This window comes from Pantherophis guttatus, chromosome 8 (assembly GCF_059756535.1).
Source record: "Pantherophis guttatus breed Tessera chromosome 8, ASM5975653v1, whole genome shotgun sequence".
Lineage (NCBI taxonomy): Eukaryota > Metazoa > Chordata > Lepidosauria > Squamata > Colubridae > Pantherophis > Pantherophis guttatus.
This window is the reverse complement of record NC_142070.1, coordinates 80,161,662-80,188,993: the sequence shown is the minus strand read 5'-3', so window position 1 is coordinate 80,188,993 and position 27,332 is coordinate 80,161,662. Positions and strand designations below refer to the sequence as shown.

The following is a 27,332-nucleotide window of genomic DNA, read 5'->3' as shown; positions in this document are numbered from 1 at the left end:
TCACTCACTCGTAAACTGCAGAGTATAAGTAACTTGTTTGCACTCCATCTGTATCTGAAGGAAAATGCAGAAGCAAGATAACGATTTCTTAAATTGCGTGTTATACAGATGTTAGAATGTTAAACATTTCTTCGATTTTGAAATCGCGTATTTCAATCTGAGTTCAGTTTTATCCGGTTAGGAAAAGTAATGTCTCTCCTCTTTTTTTCTTTTTTTTTAGTTTGTGGTCATAACTGTGTGCTTAAAAGCTGGATTGGAGACTTCATATTGGACTTTGGTAAGATGTCTTTAAAATATTATAACACAATAAATGATAGCAGCTCATTTCTATTGAGGCAATGCACGACACTTTTAATTAATGGTGGAATTTTTTGTTTGTTTATTTAGATTTACAAAGATACAGCTTTAAAAATATTCATTTACTAACTGAGTTTCTTTCTCTTTTTTTCCAGTTTAGTCATATAGCTATATGGGGCAGCATTGTCCTCTGGATAGTATTTTTTGGCATCTACTCTTCTTTATGGCCAGTAATTCCTATGGCACCAGACATGTCAGGGGAGGTAATATTTCTTTTCATTAACATAAAATTTTGAAAATATGTGTTACAATTTTTCTTTCAAGCAGGAGATGATTTAAAACTTAGTAATCTTTTCAACAGTTTAGGAATTCTCCTGGACATGGTAGTTTTTAGCTAGCGTTAAAAAAAATGTTTCAGAAAAGCATTTAAGCAGAAACCTGAAGATTCACCTCCAGGGAACGATGATAAAAATATTTTAGAAAGTTCTAATAAGAAAACGGTTAAAAAAACAACAACAAGAAGCTAGTAACAGTAAGGATAGCTGGCCAAAAAAGGGTGAAAAATATAGGTAAAAATGTGTTTGTCAGAAATATGTATTTGTGGTTTGATGCAAATTCTAATATAAAACAGAATATACATTTAGCAGGGAGTCTATTTTTGAATTCTAATGGCAGAAGGGGACGGGGAACTAAAGGATCTTTTGATGTGGGTGAAAGAGGAGAGTGCAAAAGTTGGCTTGAAACTCAACATGAGGGGGGGAAAAACTTGGCTCTTGGGAAAGCACCTTTGGGACATTTTGGTTGATCAGTGTACAAAAATCAAAGTAATTGATAATGGTAAAAGAATAAAAAATAGGTCATTCCTCAAATCATCTCAGTAGAATCCATCTTCCAGCTAATTTAAAATTGTGGCTCACAATCAAAAATTAAAAATCCGCGATGCAAGAAAAGGAAAAGTCCAATTGCACAGATAGGTGCCTATCTAAAACAGGATCATTTTCATGAGTTTATGAAACCCAGTTATATGGAGGCTAAAAGCACCTCGTGGCATAAGCTGTTCCTTTAAGGTCAGGATTGCCATTGAAGTTTTGGTTCCAGGGTCCCATCCCCTTGACTTCTGATTGGGTAGAGATACTAAGAGAGTATCTCTAACTGGGAGATGGTAAATTCTAGTCCCACCTTAAGCATGAAAGCCAGCTGGGTGACTTTGGGCCAATCACTAGGAGATGGTGAATTCTAGTCCTGCCTTAGCCATGGGTGACCTTGTGCCAGTCACTCTGTCTCAGCCCAACCAACCTCACAGGGTTGTTGTGGGAGAAAACAGGAGGAAGAAGTATGACCCCTGCTCGTTCTCCTGAGTGTCTTTTAATGTCACGAAGGCAGGATAAAAAAATCTTAAGACATAAACAAGAGACCAAGTTTGGTGAAAGGGTCAAAGCCACTGAGCCAAATGCTTCCTGCACGTTTCTGAAAATCGCTTTTTAATTGATAATAAATTTAAGAGGGACCCTTTCGCCCGTTAACATCCAGCAGGTTCTAACGACGTTCGACTCAACTCAGGCCGACCCTCTGGCAATTTGTATTTCTCCGTTATGTTTTGCGGGGGGAGTCCCATGCCAACATTTCAGCAAGGTTGCGTTTGATTTCCCAAGGCCGAAAGGGGCCAGGGCCAGAAGACTTGGCAGCGGGCGGCCGATGAATTTGTAAATCGCGAAAAGGCAGACGGAGTCCAACCCCAGAACAGGCTGTCCCTGTTAGCGGCCATTGTCTGCCCTGGATCCGTTTGCTATATTCTCAGCTGACCCGTCTACGGGCAGAGAGATGTGAAAAGTTAGAGACAAAATGGGTTCTGAGCTGAGCCCAGAGGGAGCTTTTCTTCCCCCCCCCCCCCCACAGCCCCAAACAGAAAGGAAGGAAATACCTCCGTGGGATTGTGTGTTTCTCCCTCTTCACCCACACACATACAAAGAAGCTTTCTGTCTTTAATGTGAATGTCAGCTTTAAATCTTTTAGTTTTGGATTAACTCTGCAAAAGGCGGGGGGGGGGGGAACAAAATCTGACAGGCTTTCAAATATGATGCAGAAAAACGTTTGGTGGTGGGTTTTGGTTTTTTTTTCCCTTCCTTCAATTCAGGTTGCTCATTTGTGAAGCCAAAGGGCTGGATTGAGTGAATGTGGGCGCCCGTTGTTCCTTCGTCCATCGTTAGCATCACAATGCTCAGAATTAAACATCCTGGGACCTACATTATCAATTCTGCTGTTTCACCAAGCAACTTTTAATACAAGGGGGCTTAGACAAGGGGGATGGTTCTTTGGTGTTTCCCTAACTTTAAAAAGTCATTAAGAACCATTTAAAAAAAAGAAAGAAAAGAAAGAAAGAAAGGAACTCTATTTAAATCCCCCGTCCCCTGGCTATTTTTTGCATTTATGTTTAATTCAGAAATCAGTCGTATTTATCATTTTCTCTTGGCTTGCTTTCCCCCACCACCCCATTAGAAGCTACTCGGCCTTTCTTCTTCAGCACTTTTGCAACACACTTAGAAAAGTAATCGTCCTCTTTTCTTTCACCTGTTATGGATCTAATTCTATGAGCATCCTTAGTTTCTCATTAATAATACTCTGATTAAATCACAGGGCATAGTTTCCACTCCACCTGTAAAGTCACTGCATCGTCACTTTCTCTCTCTCTCTCTCTCTCTCTCTCTCTCTTTTTTTTTTTTTTTTTAAATGCAATTTACATCTGGGCCAAATAATTTACCATTTTGTGATTAATGAAGGGCAAAGGCGCTAACTGCATTCTCCAAGCGCAAACTGTATCACTGCTACAGGAGAGGGGCCCCTGATTTTACTCGCCTGCCCCATCGCCTCCTGCTCCTTGAGCCTTAGGAAAAAGGGTCCCTTGTCTGTCTGTCTGTCGAGTGATTTTGGGGGGCCCCCAGACTGCTGCTCCAGGAGATTAGCAGGCCTCCCACTTATTCAGCAGAAGAGTTTAAAAGCTCCTGCAATGGAAGTTTCCTGTTTGTCATTTGATGAAGTGAGACCCATCTGTTCCCATGATTTTGAACAGATACAATGCCAAAAACTCATTCCCAACATGCATTTATTTTGAGTGTTGTTAGTGTGTACTTTGTAGCATACTATCACATCTCGGAACCTGAAATTTGCATTGTCATATGTACACCTGGAGCTAATAAGAAGTGCAAGTGCATGTAATGAGCCCTCGGCTTTTAAATTACTCAAAATACCTTGAAAATTTCACTGATAAACTTCTGCTTTTAGTGAAGGGCTTAATTGTATTTTCAAATATTATAGTGCTTTCAGGTAATCTATCTACTTCTCTGGAAAGTGAATAAAGGATTATGAGCTGGTAAATAAAAAAAAATCTCAGTTTACCAGCAACTGTTTTACAGATTTTATTCGGCATATTTTATCCTACTGCACAACATTTTTCAAAGCAGTGGTATCCAACAATAAAACGGTGTAATGATTACAAGGTAACCAAAATCATTTTTAAAAAAACATTAAAAATAACCCTAGAACAAAGATTAAAATTTCCCCCAACCCCCACTCCCAAAAAAAGCATTTAATTATTATTTTAGTTTCTAAAACAACCCACTGGCCATTGATTCTGGGTGGCTTAACAAACTATTAAAAATGGCAATCCTGAAAAGAAAAAAAAATTCTGACGATGAAACAATACATTGCACTAGATGCCCACAGAGATTTTCTATTGAATTTTAAAGGCCAGTAAGCATGTACATTTTTTCAGGAGAAAAAAATGCCTCTTTTAGCTAAAACCTATACAAAACCTCCACTTCTGGGACAATCAACGCCTTACGGTTTTCCTCTCCAGGCAATGAAACACCCCACCAGTCACAAACAGACTCTCCTGCAGCTAGGAAGAGTTACTTCGCTTCTGAATCTCTGGAGAAAATTTTTTAAAAAATAGATTTTTATGGCTGGGAGCTCATTTTTTAATGTGGGATCCTTGCTGCATTCTGAGCTTGGTGGCTTCCTTGCAGACATTTCATTAACCGACGAGGTAACATCTTCAGGGCTAGAGGAGAAAAGGGGTTTGCTGAGTGGAGGAGGAGGAAGACTGTGGGGTCCTTGGTGCTCTCTGAGCTTGGTGGTTTTCTTGCTGATGTTTCATTACCCAACTAGGTAACACCATCAGTGGTAGAAGGGATGAGATGGACTCTCTCTTTGTGTGTGTGTGTGTGTACACAAATACATACATTCACACATACACCACTTCCATCTAGCACAGATGATACTACCTAAGTGGCTTATGCAAAAAAACAACCGAGTTTAGAAAGCACCAAGGACCCCATGGTTGTCCTCCTGCTCCTCTTCCTCTCCACAAACTCTTAACCCTTTCGAGCACTGATGATGTTCCCTAGTTGGGTAATGAAATGTCTGGAAGTAAAACAACCAAGTTCAGAAAGGACCAAGGACCTCCCCACAGTTCAACGCTCAGCTATAAATATTCTCTTCTGTGGGTACTAATTTTTTTCTACATAGGTGATTTATGATTGAGCTTTCCGCAGAGATTTTATTTACCATCATTGCAAATGTTTCATTGTATAGGTTGTTGTTTTTTTAATCTATATAGGCCGTGATGTTGTTCAGCTCCGGAATCTTCTGGATGGGCTTATTTATTATTCCAGTGACAGCACTGATATTTGATGTAGTATATAAAGTGTAAGTATGATATAATTAATATATAGTCTACCAAATAATTAATCTGTCCATTTGTTAATTACCTAAAATTACAGTGCAGGCTTCACAGCTACTCAGGACAAAATCCCATTAGTTCAACAGGATGTATTCCTAAGTAAGTGCATTTAATGATGCAGTATAATTATTGGCATATCTTCCTAATTAAATACAAGCTCGATTAGATTTACACATGTATAGAGAATTGACTCCTTAGTCTACTAAATTATGACCTGCTTTTGCAGATTGTTCTTTTAGTTGAGATTACTCCTCAGAGGAGAACAACATATATACTGTATATCACAGTTTTATTATATGAAAGTATAAAATATTAAAATCAAATATACTGTATGGATACAATGCTTCTTTGGAAAATATTACTCCCTGGTTCCCTAATGGTTAATCTCAAAAATGAAAGAATAATCTGAGTTCTCTGTGGGCTCCACTATAGTATAATTTATATTCTTTTTTAGATAATGTTATTGTGGGACTGAATTTAACGTTACTGGGTTACATTTAATTTTATACTGATATTTGCAGACAGATAAAAAGATTTAGAATTTTAAAACGAATTAACTGAGATATATAAATCATTCTTTTAGAGTGAAGAGGGCAGCATTTAAGACCTTAGTAGATGAAGTTCAGGAGTTGGAAGCAAAATCACAAGATCCGGGAGCTGTTCTGCACGGAAAAAGGTAGAATATGATTATCTGTAATTTCCCCAACCCTTGAATATTAGCATTCTATTTATGTGTTTGGCCTGAGTTGACCTCATCGCTTGGAGTCTGAAATCCACGTCGTAAAGGTTCTTGGATTAATTTTGCTCATAAAATGAACCAAATATTGCCTTAGTTAAGCATTCTCTTCCAATTAATTCAATATCCACTTTAACTAATGATGCAACTAGTTCAGCGTGCTGAGAGCAGCTTGGATTAGCTTGCAGCCTGTCCCTATTGCATCTAGTCAGTTAAGGGAGCTTATTTCTACTAATAGGTAATTATGATATGTATATTTCAGTGGCCCTGGAAGGGAAGTAGTTGAATTCCTAATCAGAAGAGAAGGAGCTGTTGGAAACAAGGGGCTTCAAATGGCTGCACACAAGGATGCATTTGAATATACCTGAGAGTAGCCCTTTACCTTGCGAATTTAATTTTTTTGTAAAAAAAAAAAAAAAATCAACTCTTTCCCTTGCAGTATTATTTCTTCCCTACCATTATTTCCATGTAGTGTTAATTCTCCCTTTTCTCTTGGCTTCCTCTCCCAGAGTAGTTACAGTAACAACAGTGTAGTTACAGAGTAACTAGGATATAATATATTATAATAGTAATATAGTTACAGAGTAACTATAATATCTAAGTAGCTACGGAGCACTTAACAGTAATTATTTCATAAACATACAATTCAAATTGATGTTACTGCTGTGATAGTTGATAATTAAATACCATTTATCATTTTAATATCTTTAACTCCCCTCGTAACCCTTTGCAAGATTACGGTAGACTCACTACGAACACAATATAGGTATAATAAAATACCTTGCAGCAGTTAAGGGGTTTCACCTGTGTTTTCCAAACCTGTGTTTATTTTCATTCTTTACAACTTTACAACTCCCCCAATCATGTAATTTGTTTCATTTCTATATTTTGATTGCTTAAGATTAAGTCCAGGGGTTTCCAAGAGACTTGTTCACTCAGTGAAGTTTGACTTCCCTTTCTCCATTTTGCAGTTGCTTGCGGCCTGCTCTCTGCCCCCATCCCCAAGCTTCACCCAGGGAATTCAGGGATCCATCCCTGAAAATTTGACAATAACATGAAGTTGTTGCAAATGATGTGAAGGGAATGCATTGGCACCAAAGATCCAAAATTACTTCTCTCCCTAGTTTTTTCCCGGATGCCCTCCATGACAGCAATCTGACCATCATTAGTTGCAGGCCTTGCTGATTAAGTCCTTACGTTCAAATGTTTAAGATAATATTAAAAAGCTCTGATTTATTCGTTAAATCGTCAACCAGAAACGTATTTACATCCTACTGTAAAACATACTAAAAGTTTGCTTGGTGCCTTAAATTTTGAGGCTAAAACTACAACACTGATTTAAAGCATAAAGTAAACAAGAATAATAATCATTTTTCCAGTTACAATACTTATGAAGAGCCTGATCATTGTCAAATATAGAACTAGTAACAGAAATCTACTGGCTTTAATAATAGGAGCTGAAAAAACTTTTCTTGAAGTAGCGTTGCCAATAAATAAATCCATTTTCAGTCCCTGAGTAGCTGTATATACAGTAGCTAATGTTATTATTAACATTATATTAATGTTAAATATGTGATTGCTGCCATTGGTCATTTCCAATATTCTGTTCAATATTTGTTATTGCAGTCTGGATTTCTGCCCCACCCACCCTAAATTTTAGTGCATTTCATAAATTTGTTACCTTTTTTGTTTCCTAGCTTAACTGAAAGAGCTCAGCTATTGAAAAACGTCTTTAAGAAAAACCACGTCAACTTGTACCGCTCCGAATCTGTGCAACAAAATTTGCTTCGTAAGTATTTGAGGTGTGCTAGAAAGCAACACAAAGTCAAAGGTTGCAAATAACAGCACAGTCTTATCAGAAATTTTGCCGACATGCCGATTAGCTCACATATTATTCTACAGTCTCATCTGCCTACTGCCGTGTAACTGATTTTCAGCTACATTGAAGGTTTAGAAAGTGAAAAAGCAAACGGCAAATATTTCAAACAAATAAGCAAATGAAATTTTCAAAAATTCAATTTTAAAGAAAATTAATCTCCCAATGTATCATTGAGGGACTAATTACATAAAAGAGAATAAAGGGTAAATAAAAGAAAATTGAGAAGGGTCTCTTTAACAAAAGAGTCTCTGTGAAATCTTTCACTTCTCCTCACCTTCATCTGTCTCACATGGATTCAGAGCATCTCTTTGGAATATTTTCTTGCTGGAGGTGAAGTCATCCCCCATAAACCTGACCTTCCAGCAGAGCCTAAAAATCTGGTCCTGGGAGTGGCTAATGGGATAGAGAGAAGATTCCCACCCTGTGTCGCTGGCCCTCTTGGATTTTAATGTCCTATTTCTCTCGTTTTAAAATTAACTTTTTTTTTACTTTTTATTATTCTGTAAGCCACCCAGAATCATTGTAACAGTGAAATGACCCACATATAAATTGAATCTATTAATAAATAAAATCTCTTGACCTCCATGAACAGTTTGGATGCTCCAGTGATAACCTGTTGTGCCAACAGACCTCAATTTGGACTAGATCTGATCCAAAGTGGGTCAAATGTCCTGGCACTCTAATTCCTTCTTGGAATTTGGCATTTAAAAGGATCTAAACTTGAATCAGACTTTTTTAATCATGTCACATTATCAATAAATGTGCTTCAGAGTACTGTTGCTCGCCAAATCTGTTATCCTTTCCTTCCTTTTTTTGTGCGAGTCTCTAAGGTTAGCCTGAACAAAATGTTTCTCGGTGCAGGCAGTCCTCGGCATACAATCACAATTGAGCCCAACATTTCTGTTGCAAAGCAAGACAGTTGTTAAGTGAGTTTTGCCCCATTTTACAACTTTTCAGACCTGTGGTGGTGCAGTGGTAAGAATGCAATACTGCAGGCTAATTCTGCTGACTGCCGATTGCCAGCAATTCGGCAGTTCCGTTCTCACCGGCTCAAGGTTGCCTCAGCCTTCCATCCTTCCGAGGTCAGTAAAATGAGGACCCAGATTGTTGGGGGCAAAAGGCTGACTCTGTAAACTGCTTAGAGAGTGCTGGAAAGCACTGTGAAGTGGCATATATGTCTGAGTTCTATTGTTACCTTCTTGCCATAATTGTTAAGCAAGTCACAGCAATTGTTAGATGTCAGCGTTCCGACTGACGCCCTAATTAAATCACGAGCCTCGAGCCAAGCTTCAAAAGAAATCCAGTTATTTATTAGGAGCTTCATGTTCGCACTTTCCAAGTGAAGCCAACTCTGACCTCACTTAATTTACATTCCAGCTCCCCCCAAGGTGTGTCATCAGTCACATTCTCCAACAAAGCAATTTTGTGGGTTGTAGGGAAAATTTCGCAGGTTATAGAGATCACTCCCCTCCGGCCACTGTGGGTAACCATGGAGATGGCCTTGACAGGGAGATGGCTGGAATGTGCTTTTTGTTTTGACTGAAGTGCTCCCTTGCTGCAGCTGCAAAGTTCATTTCCCATCCCCCTTGCCTATGGCAACTCGAGAGCAGGCCAGGGATGCTTTGCGAGTTGACATTAAGTCAGCAACACAGTTGTTATGTGAATCTGGCTCCCCCATTGACTTTGCTTTTCGGAAGGTCATAAGAGGTGATCGCTCAACCCCCAGGACCCTGCAGCGGTCATAAATATGAGCCAGTTGCCAAGCGTTTCAGTTTTGATCACATGACCATGACGATGCTGCAACAGTCAATAAGTGGTCACAAATCCCTTTTTTTTCCCAGTGCCATTGTAACTTTGAGCGGTCACGATACGAACCGTTGCAGGTTGAGGACTAACCTGTTATTTCATTTCCACGATGCGTTCAAAGCATTTAAAGAGCGTTAGAGCGGTCCCCACTGTTTCTCGTGTACAACCCAACTCTCTCCACTTCCAGATGGATACGCTTTCTCGCAAGATGAAAATGGAATCGTTTCGCAGTCGGAAGTAATAAGAGCCTATGACACGACGAAACAGAGACCCGACGAATGGTGAAGAAGGATGAAGGACCGAAGTCACGAGAGTTCCAGTGTTTGCCATATCCAGCCAAATTAATGCATATTTCCTGCATCTGCAAACATGGTTGAGTAACAAGATTAGGGGCAGTTGTAGGTTGTTCACTCTTATTTCTTGAAGTTCGCGCGTATTGAGTAGATATAAGCACTGTGCAACTACACTCTTAACACACCATCCGTCAAAATTTTCAAAAGGGACTTATGTTTTGTAAAACAGATGCTGAGAATTAACCTGCAGCCTTTTCAAACAGCTAATTTACAGTAAAGATGAGCACTGCTCCTGTGTGTAGACAGATAAAAGGTAAATATTCAATATTGTCCACAACCGGGTTGCTCAGCATATGCTATACATTGAGAAGCAGAGCCTTTGCCAAGGTGTATACACGGTGAAATTAAATATAATGAGCCTTTGATTTCCACAAGTGCTAAAGAACCATTTTAATTACCTTAATTCATGTGACGAAGAAAGACCGCAAAGCAAGATACTAAGAAGGAATTGGGTTAAGTGAGCTTGTTTGCCAAAGAAATTCCATGTCTTCTCCTAGTCCTCATTTGTAAAACCTAAGCGGTAGCGATAGGTGTCCAACGACAGAATTGCATGTTTGATACTCTGTACTTGAAAAGTTTTACAATAATATGAAAACTGATAGGATTTGGTTTTGATGCGTTTAATTTCCGATCTGTGGTTCCTTTCACCTTTGGCCTTACAGAAGCCTTTCTTTTTTGCGTCCATGCTCTTTTTCACAGAATGTGCACATGCAACACAGCATTCATTTTCCTCTTGTCAGGAGTCTGTGTCTTTGAGACTTGTTACCTGCTTAAGAGTCCCGGTGTGGTGACATTTGTGTGCGAGGCTCAGGTATTCTTCCCCGTGCGTATCATCAAGAACTTTCGTTTTTTTTTAAAAAAAAAAGCAATGGTTGCTTGTTGGGATTGGCAAAGAGACAAAGATGGTGCCTTAACTAAGTTTCCTGTTTCCCAAACAGGCATGAACCCTGTCAGACAAGAAAGAGCCAACTGTATTAGCGACTGTTCAGGTGTAATTCAAGGCCACAGTGCATTGCATCCATCCCTTACGGTTACAGATATATAGGCCCTATAAAGAAAAGCCAATCCAGAATTTTGTAATATTTACAGAAGTCAGAAACTGATTGTCCTTAGTGGATTGGGGTGGAAGTGTGCTTGAATATAGAGATTTTATTTATAGAGCATTTTATATATAAATTAGTTTACTATAAAATAATTTACCTTGTTAGTCACGATAATCTGAAAAAAAAGGAATCGACATTATCAGTTTACTACTATTACTATACTATACATTCAGTTTGCACTATCAGACAGTTTATTTGGGGAATTTAATAGATTCTGTTTGTACATTCCCAAGTTTGATTTAAATTAAAGTATGCAAAAGTTTGAGGATTTAAAATAACAAGGTTTGTGTATGTTTTAAATAAAAAGATTTTCTAGCTAGTAATGTAAAACTTCCCTTCTCATTAACTGAAATGTTTTGAGTAAATGTTTTTAAATCTTGTCATTTTGTAAAATCAGAATGAGAAAGCCTATTAAATTGCAGTCATTTTTCCACTATGCGTGTTAATAGCCATTTCAGTTTATCTATAATACATTTGATATAGGCAGTTCCATGTCTAATTTCTGTGACATGTGCAGTTAATTTAACTATAGACAAGCAGAAAAGTTATGATAAATTCAGTATTTCTGGGTCATGTTTCTATTCTTAAGTCCATTTTTAAAAACTACTTGTAATAGAAACACTATTAAATATTGCATATACATGAAATATATATATATGTCTGTGTATATATATATGATTTAAGTATAGTCTTTTATACTTATTCATAATTGTGCTCATAGTATAAAGTTCTCTTTCTTTGGCTAAGCAGAAAATAAACCAATAATCATTAAAACTAAAAGGGACTTACAGCCTGAAATTGCCTTCAGGAAAGTTATTTCTGCCATGGATAATTAATACATCAATAAGAGCCAAATAAATTGACCTGCAGTGCACACATACACCCACAGATTCACATCATCAAACATACACAAAATTAAGAGCATCTTTAAAAAAAAAAACCTGAATTATTGCTTTACACTAATTAATTGTGCCTCGTCTTCCACAAAATATTCCTGAAGCAAATTATTAAAAAAAAATAAAAATCCATAGCATGCTTATGATAGTTTTTAGCGGTGTATATTTCTTTTAGGCTCAAAAAATAAAATAAAATCACATAATAATCGAGCAAAGACTTAACTTCCCATTGGTTGCTTACCGTCTAATGCAGAGGTGTCCAACCTTGGCAACGCGGACTTTAACTCCCAGAATATCCCAGCCAGCCATGAGGAATTCTGGGAGTTGGGAAGTCTACAAGTCTTCAAAGTTGCCAAAGTTTGAACACCCCTGATTCTCATGCAAGCTCTTATGGACTCTGACAGAGGGATAATATTTAGTTCAGTCCGCAGTATCAAGATATACATAATATGACATATCAATTGGGTCAACACCACTCCTTTCCCAACAGTATGAAAGGACTGTCTTGCATGCAGTTGATCTAGAATAATGATCTGCATTATTTGTTTCTACATGTCCTTGGTGAATCCTGACGAAGGCATCAATCTCGCATATTAGCTAGAATTCAGGAAACGAAATCTTCCCAATTGCCTAGCCTTACAAAAACGGTAGACCACGTCCACTGCCAGTGATCATATATATATATCATATTATTTTAAACATGCCACCCTCTTCCAGGATCCCAGGCTTCGATTTTTTTCTCCGTGTTCTCCCATTTCCTAACCCTCTTAAGGAAAACTTTTTCACACGTGCGATGCAATATTTGCTTAACAGAAACTTAACGTTTTTGAGAGTGCGCTTTATAAAGTGAATGAGAGGATTATTCGTCTGTCTTGTGCTGTCTTTAAGGGTAGAGAAATGTTTGGATTTCAAGACAAAATGACATTTTCAGGTTTCTGAGAAGCTAAAACCCAAGTAGACTAGAACTGTTAGAACAAGTCAGGATGTACAAAGCATATCTAATTTGCAAGCCTGTACTTTTCATTTGAAAGAAAAGCTTTCAAAGTGATTCATTACACTGTAATGTAGAAATATATATTATAAATATAATGTATATTTAGGGATGTTGGTTGATGTGCATATTTTATTCAGCTAGGTTGGTTGTTGTTTTCTTAATTTTCCATTTTTTGCATTTCGTTCAAAGTGATAAAAATTACATTTTTCTTTGTTACCTAAATTAAGGAAATTGTACATTATGTGTATATTATGTATTGTGGAATATTTATGTTAAGGTTAAAAAAAATTCATCATTGAAAGTATCTGGTACCATTCAGAAATCAAAAGAATGTCTATAACTGTGTTATTATTTTTGATTAAATGATTGTAACAATGTGGTACTATTTAACCAGAAAAATCAACCAATTGGATATACTTTGTGAAGCCATAAGTAGTCCTGTTTTCTTAGGTTAGACTTACAAAAATAAATTTTAATAAAATATAATAGTTGTATAACAATAGAGGAAATGTTTTAAAAAAAACATAATACAATCTCAAATGGGAAGACATCTTTTTTTAAAATCAATTAATGTTTAATTGCTTACTTGCTTGACAATTGGACCATATGATCTATTTTTTTCCCCTACTGACTTCTATATTGTGGGAAAGCAATTGTTACAATTAAATTTTAGTAATCTGTCTGCATGTCACAGTGTGAATCTGAACTGATGCATGCTTGTGCTGTAAAACTCATTATTTCTTTGTTAGATGAAAGAGGCATCAAAATTTATATGTTTGGTAAGGAAAAGTGAAGTGTTGGTAAACAGCTAGATTGCCGACTTCATTTTGTTAGCATGGAATGTCAACTCAAAAGCAACTACACAGTGAAAGTATTCTCAAATAGACCCATGAAACTGATTGAATTAGTCGATGAATTACGGTGAAAATAGACAGTGATGTATCTACTTGCTTTTTCAGTTGTTTCAACAAAGACTTGCAGCCATTTAAAAGTTTGTAATTGCAAAAAAAAAACGTGGCCCAGATGTGTAAAAGCTAAAAAAATTAATAATAATCATGTTTCAGTGTTGTTGTTTTACCTGTTCTACAATTTAAAGCCATAATGCATTAACTTCGTTCTTTGCTGCGATTTTCATGAAGTGTTGATTTAAAAAAAATTAAAAATAGGGATTATATATAATATTTAGGACTGCATTCGAGGTAAGCTAGGATTTTTCCACTCTCTTAAATCATTACTGCTGAAACTCCTGTGGAAATTGTGATGCTGCATGAATGGAGAGAATTTTTTTGACTCCCGTGTTTATGGTAGTTTTCTCAGGTTTCGTTTTAAATGGATGTTAAATGCACTGTTTTATAATGTTATTAAATTTTAATAATATATTCACTTCTATGCAGTGTTACATGTCATTGGCATTTGGTGAATGTGCATGTTCTGAACTGCAAATTTTAATTGTTTTGTCTTCTAATTGTTAAAAAAAATAAATAAACCTTGCCATTAAGTCTACTCCGATGTTTACAGTATCTGCATCTGAAATATATAACTATGTCTTCGGAATTTATTTACACGATGTAGCCAACAGATCTGAAATGTGACATGCATTCCAATACATCATGAAAGCTTATCAGACGGTGACACCTATATCCATTTTTAATCAAAATATGTCTCTATAAACTTGTAAGGCTAGTTGGTTTGCATAATTCAAATCGCTGGGGGGGAGGGGGAACCAGCAATGATAAATAAGCACATTATGTATTGCTAAATTGGCCATTAATAATTTCCTTGTTAACTATACTTTGCACGTTCTTTTCTGAGGATGATGCTGATCAGGACATATTATAAGAACATGTGAAGGAGAGAGAGGAAAAAGTCCAAATAAGTAAACTTAAACCTGTCGTTGAGAAATTAAAAGGATTTGTTCGTTCCAGTGTGAGACAGGAGAGAAACCCAATTCCATCGAACAACAAATCAACAAAGTGAAAGTAACCATGGAAGAATCATAATTACTATTTTTTAACACAAAGGAATGATGATGATTATTATTTGTTCAACTTGTATGCCGCCTTTCTCCAAAGACTCAAGGCAGCGATTGACAAACTTACATAAATTATGGCTTTTGGTAATGATTAATGATGGTTTCAACAAACCACATTTAAAACCAGGGCCTGGTGTAAGAGTGTGTAGGCTGGAAGGAAGAAATACCAAACATCCACTATGCATTTTCGATAATAATAATTTCATTGCTGGGTTTAAATGTCCATTTATTATGTCTGAATTTCATTCACCTGCCCCCCTCCCCCCACTGTATTTGTAATATAAAAATAAAACCAAGAAATTATTAGTTTAGTTTTGTCATCTTAACGCATGAACTTTAATCCTAGGCATTTATTAAGAAGCCCCATTAAAGATAAGACATTAGATACAGAATTGCAATCTAATTAACGGTAGTAGAAACAAGAACATTTGTTTTAAGGAAGGGTTGTTTCCATATTAATACTTAAAAGTCAACCATAAATACCGCTTCAAGATTATTTCTGCACAGATGACATTAATCTTTTAATACAAAATAAGCAACAGCATGAATTCAGCAGCTTGAGACAGAATTTTATACCATTAAAAAAAAAGCATACAAAATTGTAAAAATTATCTATATATTGTGTTAATTGAAACATCAAATAAGCATAGTACTTTCACTATGAAATGTGAAAACCTGAGACCACTAAAACATTTAATGTCATGGTTTCATTTTAAAATTATAACTCTGAAACATTATTCTATGCGGTGTTAATTTGAGAAATAAAAATATAATCCCGTTTACCCCCATTTCTGTCTCCATACAAGGAAATACAAATAAATACCATTATTGAGACAATGTGTAAGGCTGATAGCGCTTTAAGCATTTTACTTTAAGACTAACCCTCAATTGAATTATTTTAGAGATATTTTGAGATGACTTTCAATCTCATCTATTCTATGACACCCCGTGCTGACAGATCTAGTTTAAATCTGATTAATAAAACTCGACTTGCAATGAATTGAAATTCTAGCTGCGTTGTTTGCATTCTCATGCAAAGCTAATCGGTGATATTAGATGAAACTATCTCACAGGTCCATAAATATAAGAAGCCCTTTTCTAACCTTGCATATTCAGACTTTTATCTAAAACAAAACATCCTTTCTTGACCCATATTTCGGGGGAGGGGGAGAGAATATTCCCTGCTGCTGTCCTCCAGTTACGTGAATAAAAATCCAGAATAAAATTTTGTCCGTAGTGATCATTGTCACAAAACTATTTCTGTTCCACTCGCCCAGCCTCAAATAAAATTCACGGGTGCGATTAAATTTATATATATAGCAACAAAGGTAAATTTGTTGCAACCTAAATTATAATTTCCCTTTAATTAGTCTTAAAAATCTGTCACTTGCTCCATTTTCCTTTGCAAATCTTTTAGGGGGGGGTTAAATCGACTTCATTTTCTGTTTCTGTAACTTCCTATTTGGGATTTCTTACTTAAATCTCCTGATATGTGGTGGTGATAAACTTATTAAAAATAGTCTGACAATACATCAACAGTTAAAGTTATCAGCGGTACTTTCAAATACCGTGTTTCCCCGAAAATAAGACCCTGTCATATATTTTTTGAACCCTGAAATAAGCGTTTGGCCTTATTGCCATGCGCTCAAAAGCCCGATTGGGCGGCTTATCAGGGGAGGTCTTATTTTGGGGGAAACAGGATACATTCCATAATTCACCAGTCTCCAGAATTTACGATTTTACTAGCTGTAGTTAAAGTTAATTCTCTCCATTGTTTTGCTGAAATTTCTACTTACCGTGTTTCCCCGAAAATAAGACCCTGTCTTATATTTTTTTGAACCCCGAAATAAGTGCTTGGCCTTATTTTCGGGGAGGTCTTATTATTTTGGGGCACGTAGAGGAAACCAAAGGAAATGACGGGGACCGGCTGCGCGTGCATTTAAATATTTTCAGGGGGGGCTTATTTTAGCGCATGCACTCAAAAGCCCGATTGGGCTTATTATCAGGGGATGTCTTATTTTCGGGAAAACAGGGTATTTCTTTTTTTTTTAGCGAGCCTCTTTTTTAAATCTCTTTCTACTTTCACAAAGTGCCCTTCTAACGTAAATGGTGAATTTCTTCCCTTATCAAATCATAATTGATCCAATTGAGAAAGTCTCTTGACTGAATAAGGTTAATTTTAGATCACCAGACGTTCACTGTAACCCAAGGCTTGTTGAAGGTCTGTCTGAGGATGTTCAAACTGGGATCGCGCAGGGGGATAAGTCTTCGCGCTTAAAAACCCCTGTCACCATATCACAAACTAATTTCAAAAATCCTGGAACCCTTAATTAAAGAACAGAATAACTGAGTTTTTAATGGCCACCAAAATCCCAGACGGACTTTCTTTTGAGATCGCTGTTCCTCTAAGAAGCAACTTTTACATTGTGAATCATTCTTGGCAAAAGACCCATTTTATCGTTCGTTAATTCGTTCGTTCGTTCGTTCATTTGTATCCTGCCTTTATCATCTTTACAAGTAACTCAAGGTAGTAAAGATACCCAACACACTTTGCTCCTCCTATTTTCCTCATAACAATAACCCTGTGAGATGGATTGGACTCAAGAGAGAATGATTGGCCCAAAGTCACCCAGTCAGAACTAGGCCATCTCCTGGTGATTGGCTCAAAGCCACTCAGCTAGTTGTCATGCCTAAAGCAGAACTAGAACTCACCATCTCCTGGTGATTAGACCAAAGTCACCCACTTGGCTTTCACACCTAAGGCAGAACTAGAACTCACTGCCTCCTGGTGATTGGCTCAAAGCCACTCAGCTGGCTTTCATGCCTAAGCAGAACTAGAATTCACTGCCTCCTGGTGATTAGGCCAAAATCACCCACTTAGCTTTCATGCCTAAGGCAGAACTAGAATTCACTGTCTCCTGGTGATTGGGCCAAAGTCACCCACTTGGCTTTCATGCCTAAGGCAGGACTAGAACTCACCGTCTTCTGGTGTTTGGCTTAAAACCATCCAGCTGGCTTTCATGCCTAAGAAGAACTAGAACTCACCACCTCCTGGTGATTGGCTCAAAGCCACTCAGCTAGTTTTCATGCCTAAAGCAGAACTAGAACTCACCATCTCCTGGTGATTAGACCAAAGTCACCCACTTGGCTTTCACATCTAAGGCAGAACTAGAATTCACTGTCTCCTGGTGATTGGGCCAAAGTCACCCACTTGGCTTTCATGCCTAAGGCAGAACTAGAGCTCACTGTCTCCTGGTGATTGGGCCAAAGTCACCCACTTGGCTTTCATGCCTAAGGCAGAACTAGAACTCACTGTCTCCTGGTGATCAGGCCAAAGTCACGCAGTTGGCTTTCATGCCTAAGAAGAACTAGAACTCACCACCTCCTGGTGATTGGCTCAAAGCCACTCAGCTAGTTTTCATGCCTAAAGCAGAACTAGAACTCACCATCTCCTGGTGATTAGACCAAAGTCACCCACTTGGCTTTCATGTCTAAGGCAGAACTAGAATTCATAGTCTCCCAGATTCTAGCCCGGTGCCTCAGCCGCTGACTACAATCAATCACATGAATTTCCCTTCGCTGTGACAAATGCAACATTCTCATCAAAATCACCAACTCCCCTTTGACACAAAGTCCAGAAATCTAAGCAACGCCATTCGACTCTTATTAACATATACAACCTTATGACGCCAACTAGCTCTAGAAAATAGGGTAGTCCTCTCACAGGAAAATATAGTCTTCTCACAGGAAAATATAGTCCTCTCACAGGAAACCAGGCGTGGGTTACCTTTACTACCGGTTCGCATCGCGCCTGCGCTCTTCTGCAGGAGACGGACCCCAGGAAAAGATGCAGCTGCTTTAAAAAGCTACAGATAGACATTACATTTGAACATGTGGGAACTCCAACGTACTTCTGAAATTCTACTGTCTTAAATCTGTATTCCTCACCTAACAGGTTTCAGGATTTAGCTGTTAGGCTACAATCCTATTAAACTTCCCTGAGCACAAGCTTCGCTGAACTCGATGGGATTTTTTTTCCTAAGTAGCTAACTTTAGCACCGCGACGTTAAATCTTAACATAACATAGCTTAAGAATATTAATTGCTCTTGTTTTACAACTTGCTTTCAGCATAATACCCTAACTATTTATAAAACTCTTCTCTTTATAATAATTAATGAAACTACTGGTAAAAATAATTTACTACTCTTTTAGAAAGGTAATTAATGTTAATCGGGGGGTGGAAAAAAAACCAGGCATAGGTAACCTACTTCAAGGAGAAGCCTAGGTGTCAGGAAGGGCATCCAGCCAGTAAATGCTCAGCTCCATTTCGTCACCCTGACTCCAATCCCAGTGCAAGGGATTATAGCAGGGGTGAAATGCTCCCGGTTTGGACCGGATCAGACGATCCGGTAGCAATCGTGGTGGGTGGTTCGGCGATCCGGTAGCGGTGGTGGGGCGAAGCTCTGCCCACCCGCCTGGGTGTCGTTTCTTCGTGGTTTTAACCAAGAAGTAATGTGGTTTTTTTGCACATGTGAAGGTGTGTGCGCACATTTGATGCGTGTGCACGAGTGAGCGAAGCGAGCGCGAGCGCGCGGCGCGTGTACTTCTGAACTGGTAAGGAAGGTAAGTAGATTTCACCCCGGATTATAGGATTGATTAAAAGGGGAGGTAACATACTTCGAGGAGAAAGATAAGCATGAAAACATCACTGATGTTAACTAACGTCTAAATCGGGGGTGGGAATTCATTTAGACAACTAAATGAAAACAACTTGGCTGATCTCAGGAAGTTAAGGAGGATCGGTCCTGGTTAACATTTGGATGGAAGCCACCAGAGGAGAGAATCAAGTCAAAATACACCTCAACAAAGACACTAGCACTTGTGTATTGTTGCCAAGACGCCGACACGGCTGCATCCATGAAAGCACAAGGAGAATGAATTTCGCTTCTCCTCCGAGAAGCTTCTTCAGCTCTGACTGGATGGTGGAGGATGGAAGGATTGATATTCCTTGCAGACGGCTGGTCATTTGCATCCTTTTTAGTGAGTCGTTGAGGCCACTTGGAGGTTTGTCTGTGTTGTCGAAGAGGCCACCTCTTCGACGACAAAATTGAACAGCCCTCTCTCAACAGAGGGGGAGGGATACAACATCATCTGCCTCCAATCTACAACACAGATCCTTTCAGTAGTTCCAAGAAGGCTCTCCACACCCATTTGCACAACTCAGGTGACCCTGAGGACACAGATAAAGCTCCAAGTGGCCTCAACAGCTCCCTAAAAAGGATGCAAATGATCAACTGTCTGCAAGGAGTATCAATCCTTCCCTTCCCCACCATCCAGTCAGAGCTGAAGAAGCTTCTCGGATGAGAAGCAAAACATCTTCAAAGATTCACTTAACAACCGGGAGACTATCCTATCACCGCAGTGATTCACTTAACAACTCTGGCAAACAATTTCGCAAAAATGGAGCAAACTCCCTTGACACGTTTCACCGAGCGACAGAAATTTTGGGCTCCATTGGGGTTGTAAATTGGGGATGGCCTGTCCCATATTCTCCTATGCTTGAAAGAGATGTTTTAAACTCAAAGGGCCTCCACCCAGCCAAAAACGTGGACGCTGAAACGAGCAACTCACCATCCGCCTAGTTTTCAATCCCCAAACCAGGGAAAACATCGCTGAAGCCCACATAGTGCTGATTGTGGTGGTGTTGTTTTTTTTGTAAACATGTTCTCCCTCGAAACAACAGGACCTCTTGGACTCTGGAGGGAAATCTTGAACCCGTTTCCCCCACAGAGCCAGTCCCAGGTCAATAAGGGGATCAGTTCCTACGGTGTGGTTGACACCACAAATACAGATGACTGAGAGGGGTTGAGAGAATGGCCCGTTGGCAAGCCACCTGCCGTGTACGGTGGCGGTGAAGACATTTCTCGGCTTCCGCGTTCGGGCCTGACGAGGGGAAAATGGCAGAGGGAGTCCGACGGACAACCGGAGTTGGTCGCCGGGCTGGATGGTCTTGAGGGAATCCGTAAATTGGATGAGCTGAGGATCATGGGTAAAGTCTCCATCTGGTAGCTTCGGAGGGAGAACCTGACGGGGGCCCGCGAGGTGGGCTTCGGCCTCAGGCAGGTGCAGCAATACACGGCGACGAAAGACCCCACGAAAATGAAAGCGACAAAGATGGAGCCGACGATGAGGAAGGGGATGTAGGTGGGCTCTGAGGAAAAGGAGAGAGAGAGAGGATCACGATCAGCCCTGAGTTGACGGAGACTCAAATTATTCAAGATATTCTTTGGTGTTCCCCAAGGTCATATCATCCCAACCGCTCTTTATAACATAGCTATTCTGAGCCAGCTCCCCAAACACGACAAACCCTCTGAAGTGAACTCAAAGATTCCTTTATTAGGAGCGCCGGCAGCCTCGGCAAAAAGTTTCTCTCTCAAGTCCATCCGTCCGTCCGGAAGATGAATAGTTGTCTGCCATATCTATTCATCTCCGCCCCCTTTTATCCCGAGAGCTAGGGTGGGGCTTCGCTAGCAGCGGTGGCTCTTCCGTCCCAAGGACCGGCCCATAGATTTCCACTGCTCTCCTCTCCTCTGCCTTCTGTGCATCTGTGCGTCAGGCACTGGACCCAGCTGTTCCTCCTCTTCCTCATCAGCCACCTCCAGACCTGGGGGCTGTTGACTGTCCGTCTGAGGGCTGACAGACAGCCCAGGCTCCGCCTCTCTCTCTCTCTCTCCGCCAGCTCCATTCCCCCTTCCCCCTCGGAGCTCTCCGGTTGCCCTGATGCTGACTCTGACTCCCACGCCTCCTCCTCTGATTTGGCTGCTAGAGGGACCGGTGGCCGACAGACCACAACAATAACAAACCAAGGTATGGCTTATATCTATTTTAACAAAATATATATGGCTAATTTAGAAAGACCTCTGTGAGTACAGGTAGTCCTCAACGTACGACCACAATTCAGCCCCAAACTTATGTTGCTAAGCGGGACAGCTGTTGAGTACATTCTGTCCCATTTTACGATCTTCCTTGCCACCGTTGTTAAGCAAATCACTGCAGTGGTTAAGTCAGGGACGCGGTTGTTCAGCGGCTCTGGCTCCCCCCCTTGATGTTGCTGGTCAGAAGGTCGCTAAAGGGAATCACGTGACCCCCCCCTCCGGGACACTTCAACCGTCACAAATACGAGTCTGAATTTTAATCCGGTCACCATGGGGATTCTGCAACGGTCGTTAAGTGTGGAAAAAAGGTCATAAGTCGCTTTTTTCAGTGCCGTTGTAACTTGGAACGGTCCCTAAATGAACGTAAGACGAGGACGACCTGTAATCATTGACTCGTGGGGTACAGAGAGACATCAATGTCAGTTTTTCAAGGGACCACACAAAATATCAGCAGATATTTTTGTAAGTTTTGATGTTCGCTTCAAAGTCCAAAAGTCTCATTTTGGGGCTCGACAGTCCTTCCTTCCATCTAACAAGCTTACCTTTCCTCAGATTAGCCAAGATTAATCAGATTTGTCAGCATATAAAATTATCCTTCAATTGAAACCTCGAGGTGACTTTCCATCTTGAACCTTTTTATTTCTAATTAACTCCCTTCCATGAGAGGCGAAATGCAGGTTGATATCGATTATTGGCTGAAAACTTCCTACTGCTTAAATCCACCTGAAATCCCGTTTTTTTTCCCAAAAAACTGTTGGCTCTTCATCATTTTTGCAATCTCACGTTTTTCTAAATAATAGTCTGAGAAGAACTTTTCATCCAAACAGAAGGGAAGGAGGGAGGGAGAGAGGGAAGGAGGGGAAGGAAGGAAGGAAGGAAGGAAGGAAGGAAGGAAGGAAGGAAGGAAGGAAGGAAGGAAGGAAGGAAGGAAGGAAGGAAGGGACAGAGGGAGGGAGAGAAGGAGGGGAATGGAGGAAGAAGAAGGAAGGAAGGAAGAGAAAAAAAGAAAAGGGAGGGAGGGAGGAGAATGGAGGGAGAAGAAGGAAGAAAGAAAGAAAGGGAGGGAGGGAGGGAGGAAAGAAGGGAGGGAGGAAAGAGACTGGAGGGAGAAAAAGGAAGGAAGGATAGAAGGAAAGAAGGAAGGAAAGGACAGAAGGAAGGAAAGAAGGGAGGGAGGAGACTGGAGGGAGAAGAAGGAAAGAAGGAAGGAAAGAAGGAAAGAAGAGAGGGAGGGAGGAGGGAGAAGAAGGAAGGAAGGGAAGGAAAGGAAGGAAGGAATGAAGGATAGAAGGAAAGAAGAAAGGAAAGAAGGGAGGAAGGGAGGAAGGAAGGAAAGGAGGGAGGAGACTGGAGGGAGAAGAAGGAAGGAAGGAAAGAAGGGAGGGAGGGAGGAGACTGGAGGGAGAAGAAGGAAGGAAGGAAAGAAGGAAGGAAGGAAAGGAAGGAAAGAAGGGAGGGAGGAAGGAGACTAGAGGGAGAAGAAGGAAGGAAGGAAAGGAAGGAAAGAAGGGAGGGAGGGAGGAGACTGGAGGGAGAAGAAGGAAGGAAGGAAAGAAGGAAGGAAGGAAAGGAAGGAAAGAAGGGAGGGAGGGAGGAGACTAGAGGGAGAAGAAGGAAGGAAAGGAAGGAAAGAAGGGAGGGAGGAAGGAGACTGGAGGGAGAAGAAGGAAGGAAGGAAGGAAGGAAGGAAGGAAGGAAGGAAGGAAAGGAAGGAAGGAAGGAAAGAAGGGAGGGAGGAGAATGGAGGGAGAAGGAAGGAAGGAAGGAAGGAAGGAAGGAAGGAAGGAAGGAAGGAAGGAAGGAAGGAAGGAAGGAAGGAAGGAAGGAAGGAAGGAGAAGAAAGAGGGGGAGGCAAACTATAGAATTAGATGCTATACAGACTCCCTTAGGTAGGCAGAAAAACCCAGAAGGCAAATGTCTACCTAGCATCAAGGAACTTCTGTTAGTTTGCTCCAGTTTGGAAACTACAGTTCTCAAATCCTGGTTTGAGGCCTTAGTCTTCTTAACGAGGCCCCAAATTGTTGGGGGGGGGGCAGAGGCTGACCCTATAAACCGCTTACAGAGGGTTGTATAAATCCCTGTAAAAGCGGTATATAAGTCTAAGAGCTATTGCTATGAATAAGTGACGCCTTTATTTTAAGGCACCTTCCAACATCACAATCGCTACACATACCATAAATCTACAACGGGGATAAATATGACGAAATAAACATTAAAATCGAAAACTGCTAAATAACTATGGCGGGGAATGGGAAATGCGCTTAGCACCTTCGGCTGCTAGTTTGCACCATTATTTCAGAATTAAACTTCCCTGAAGTCAAAGAGGGATCCCACATATATTTACAAACCGTTTTGAAGATTTATTTATTTTATTTTATTAAGATGAAGGATTTGAACACAAGAGTTTTGATTTCTCAACCTTGATGCCTGCTTGGTAGCACCTTTCCTTTTTAAAAAATAATAATAATAATAACCCTGCCTGCCTGGCAGATGAATCCTATGAATTATTATCGTTTGCGTGGCATCCCGTGGCATTTAACTCGCCGGTTATAAGAGCAGCCTGGAAACTCCTTAGAGTAGATCCTATGTACCCTAAGGAGTTTCCTGGCTGCCTATCATTTAATAATTTTAATTATTTTTAAATTTTGTCTGTCTTTGTGCTTTTAATCAGGCTGTACACCGCCCTGAGTCCTTCGGGAGAAGGGCGGTATAGAAATAAAATTAATAAATAATAAAATAAATAAGAGCCTTGGTAGTACAGTGGTCTAAGGCACCCTGTTATTAAGCTGGTTATTAAGACAGCTGCCTGCAATTACTGCAGGATTCGAATCTCGCCAAGGCTCAAGGTTGACTCAGCCTTCCATCCTTTCTAAGGTAGGTAAATTGAGGACCCAGTTTGTGGGGGCAATAAGCCGACTTTGTATAAAATATACAAAAGTATGAAGACAATTGCTTAACGCATTGTAAGCCATCCTGAGTCTCCGGAGAAGGGCGGCAGATAAATCAAATTAATTAAATAAATAAATAAATAAATAAATAAATAAATAAATAAATAAATAAATAGATAGATAGATAGATAGATAGATAGATAGATAGATAGATAGATAGATAGATAGATCCGCAAATGAATTGAGGCTTAGGATCCCTCAAAAAGGAACAGTGCTCCTAACCTTCTTCCTCGATTGGGTCGAGAAGGGCTGCGCGGGAAGAGAGAGAGAGATCCTCTTCTCTGTCTCTTATAGCGAATCTAGCAGATTTTCTAGCGCGCGATCCTAGGCATGACAACTCTGTAGTAAAGTTTCCGGCTTTCAAGGGGCTCGCCCGGCCCCACGTTGCGCGGCTCCCCGGATCCGAAAGAAGCCCCTTCAAAGCGCTCCGAGTTGCGCGGCTGGGATTTGGGCTGCGCGGCTTTAAAAAGAAGAGGCGCGCAAAAGTGCGCAAACGAGGTTCTTGACCGGGGAAGTGGGGTTTAAATAATAATGAAATAAAAAAAAAAAAGCTTTGACTAATATTTCTTTAGGATAACTAAGCCAAAGTGGCCAGGACTGGGGGTTTTTTTTGTAATTTTTTAAAAAAACAGTGAAATTGCAATTAAATCACACACAGCCCCCAACCGCCAAGCAATCTTCTAGTCCTCAAGAAGATGCATGGATGGGGAACGCAGGCAATAGGAAGACCCTTCCCTCGAAAAGAGGTGCAACTGAATTTCGGCTGCCACGGGCGCAAGGGAAGCCTCCCTCCGACCAACCACATCCTCAACCCTCCTTGCAAAAGACGCGCAAGGAAAGCCGGGCGCGCCCACCTGCCCTCAAACCCCCTACTCACCACCCACCCACAAGACACTCACGGGGGTTCCCCGCCGGGACCTGGGGCTCGGGATCGTCTGCGCACCCGCCTTGCTCCAAGCGCGCCTCGCTGGCGGCGCAACAATAGCGCAAGGCGCAGGAACCGCAGCAGATGGCTGCGTCCGGAGTGTCGAAGCGTTCCGGGCAGAGGAATCCTCCGTGGGATCTACCCTGCGCGTCTTTCCAGCCGTGGCAGTACTCGCCGGCGGGGGGTTTCTGCGCAAGGACCCCCCAGCGCCCAGCCAAGCAGCAGCCCAGGAATAGAAAGCGCAGCCACGCGGCGCCCATGGCTTCTGCGCGGGGATGCTCCTATCTTCAGAGCCCCTGGTTGATTGTGTCTCCCCTCCCTCCTGGGAGGTCCCGGGGCAGAGTAGGGGGTGGGTGGGGGGAAATACTCCCCCCCCTCTCTCTCCGCTGAGAACACCCAGCTAGACTTCAGGGAGACCCCCCCCACCTCTCCAAAAAAAGGGCAGTGGTCAGCCATCAATAGGAGAGGTGCTTTGCCACTGGGGGTCTTGGCCAAAGGATGCCCTGAAAGACCAGGGCAAGGGGGTGTCTGTGGGGCAGAAGGAGGGAGAAACAATCCCCCCCCCCAGATGTCTGAGAAGCAGGGGTGAAATGCTCCCGGTTCGGACCGGATTGCCCGATCCGGTAGGGATGGAGGCGGGTGGTTCAGAGAACCTGTAGCAGAGCTATCCAGGAGCCTGGATAGCTCTGCAGACTAAAAGCACTGTAATTTAACATCAGCTGTCTGCAATTAAAGTAAGTTCGAATCTTGCCAGGCTCAAGGTTGACTCAGCCTTCCATCCTTTCTAAGGTAGGTCAATTGAGGACCCAGTTTGTAGGGGCAATAAGCTGACTTTGTATAAAATATACAAAAGTATGAAGGCTATTGCTTAATGCACTGTAAGCCGCCCTGAGTCTCCGGAGAAGGGCGGCATATAAATCAAATTAAAAAAAAAAAATCCCTGCCCCCCCCACCCCATGCCCAGCTGAGCCGCGCAATCATCAGAGGCTTTTTTTTTTTTTTTACTTTTAAAAGCATTTTTTCTACAATCTCTTCGGCCCAAAAATGCTTTTAAAAGTTAAAAAAAAAAGCCTCTGATGATGGCACGGGATCGTCAGAGGCATTTAAAAAAAACAAAACCTTTTTTTCTTTTAAATGCCTCTGACGATCCCAGCTGAGTTGCCTGATCGGCAGAGGCTTTTTTAAAAAGAGGTTGTAGGAAAAAAATGCTTTTAAAAGTAAAAAAAAAAAAAGCCTCTGATGATTGGGTGGCTCAGCTGGGATCGTCAGAGGCATTTAAAAGAAAAAAAAACCTTTTTTTCTTTTAAATGCCTCTGACGATCCCAGCTGAGATGCCTGATCGGCAGAGGCTTTTGAAAAAGAGGTTGTAGAAAAAATGCTTTTAAAAGTTAAAAAAAAAAGCCTCTGATGATCCGCCCCGCTCAGCTGGGATCGTCAGAGGCACTTAAAAGAAAAAAAAACCCTTTTTTTTCTTTTAAATGTCTCTGACGATCCCAGCTGAGATGCCTGATCGGCAGAGGCTTTTGAAAAAGAGGTTGTAGAAAAAATGCTTTTAAAAGTTTAAAAAAAAAAGCCTCTGATGATCCGCGCCGCTCAGCTGGGATCGTCAGAGGCACTTAAAAGAAAAAAAAAATACTTTTTTTCTTTTAAATGCCTCTGACGATCCCAGCTGAGTTGCCTGATCGGCAG

At 40.6% G+C, this 27,332-nt stretch overlaps 2 protein-coding genes across 11 annotated transcripts in view; one reads left to right on the top strand and one right to left on the bottom strand.

Moving 5' to 3' along the window:
- ATP8A1 (ATPase phospholipid transporting 8A1) overlaps positions 1-11,670 on the top strand; it is a 66,050-nt gene extending 54,380 nt beyond the window's left edge. For all 10 annotated transcript variants that reach the window (XM_060688767.2, XM_087874966.1, XM_060688764.2 and 7 more), the window contains 6 exons: positions 221-277; positions 453-560; positions 4,913-5,001; positions 5,619-5,711; positions 7,469-7,560; positions 9,644-11,670. In XM_060688767.2, the coding sequence (XP_060544750.1) occupies positions 221-277; positions 453-560; positions 4,913-5,001; positions 5,619-5,711; positions 7,469-7,560; positions 9,644-9,741 (537 nt within the window). In that variant the 3' untranslated portion in view covers positions 9,742-11,670. The remainder of the gene's footprint in view (positions 1-220; positions 278-452; positions 561-4,912; positions 5,002-5,618; positions 5,712-7,468; positions 7,561-9,643) is intronic.
- Positions 11,671-20,350: 8,680 nt separating this feature from the next.
- On the bottom strand, positions 20,351-25,903 carry SHISA3 (shisa family member 3). The gene is made up of 2 exons (XM_087874578.1): positions 25,618-25,903; positions 20,351-21,046 (listed from the first exon to the last, which is right to left on the bottom strand). The coding sequence occupies exons 1-2, from the start codon at positions 25,901-25,903 to the stop codon at positions 20,658-20,660; spliced, it is 675 nt and encodes a 224-aa protein (XP_087730704.1). The 3' UTR covers positions 20,351-20,657.
- Positions 25,904-27,332: the final 1,429 nt, after the last annotated feature.

Excerpts from the sequence above, each read along its gene's own strand:
- SHISA3 (XM_087874578.1), bottom strand. The coding sequence starts at position 25,903 with ATGGGCGCCGCGTGGCTGCGCTTTCTATTCCTGGGCTGCTGCTTGGCT. Across the intron at positions 21,047-25,617 it reads GGTCCCGGCGGGGAACCCCC|AGCCCACCTACATCCCCTTC; the intron begins GTGAGTGTCTTG and ends CCTTTTCCTCAG.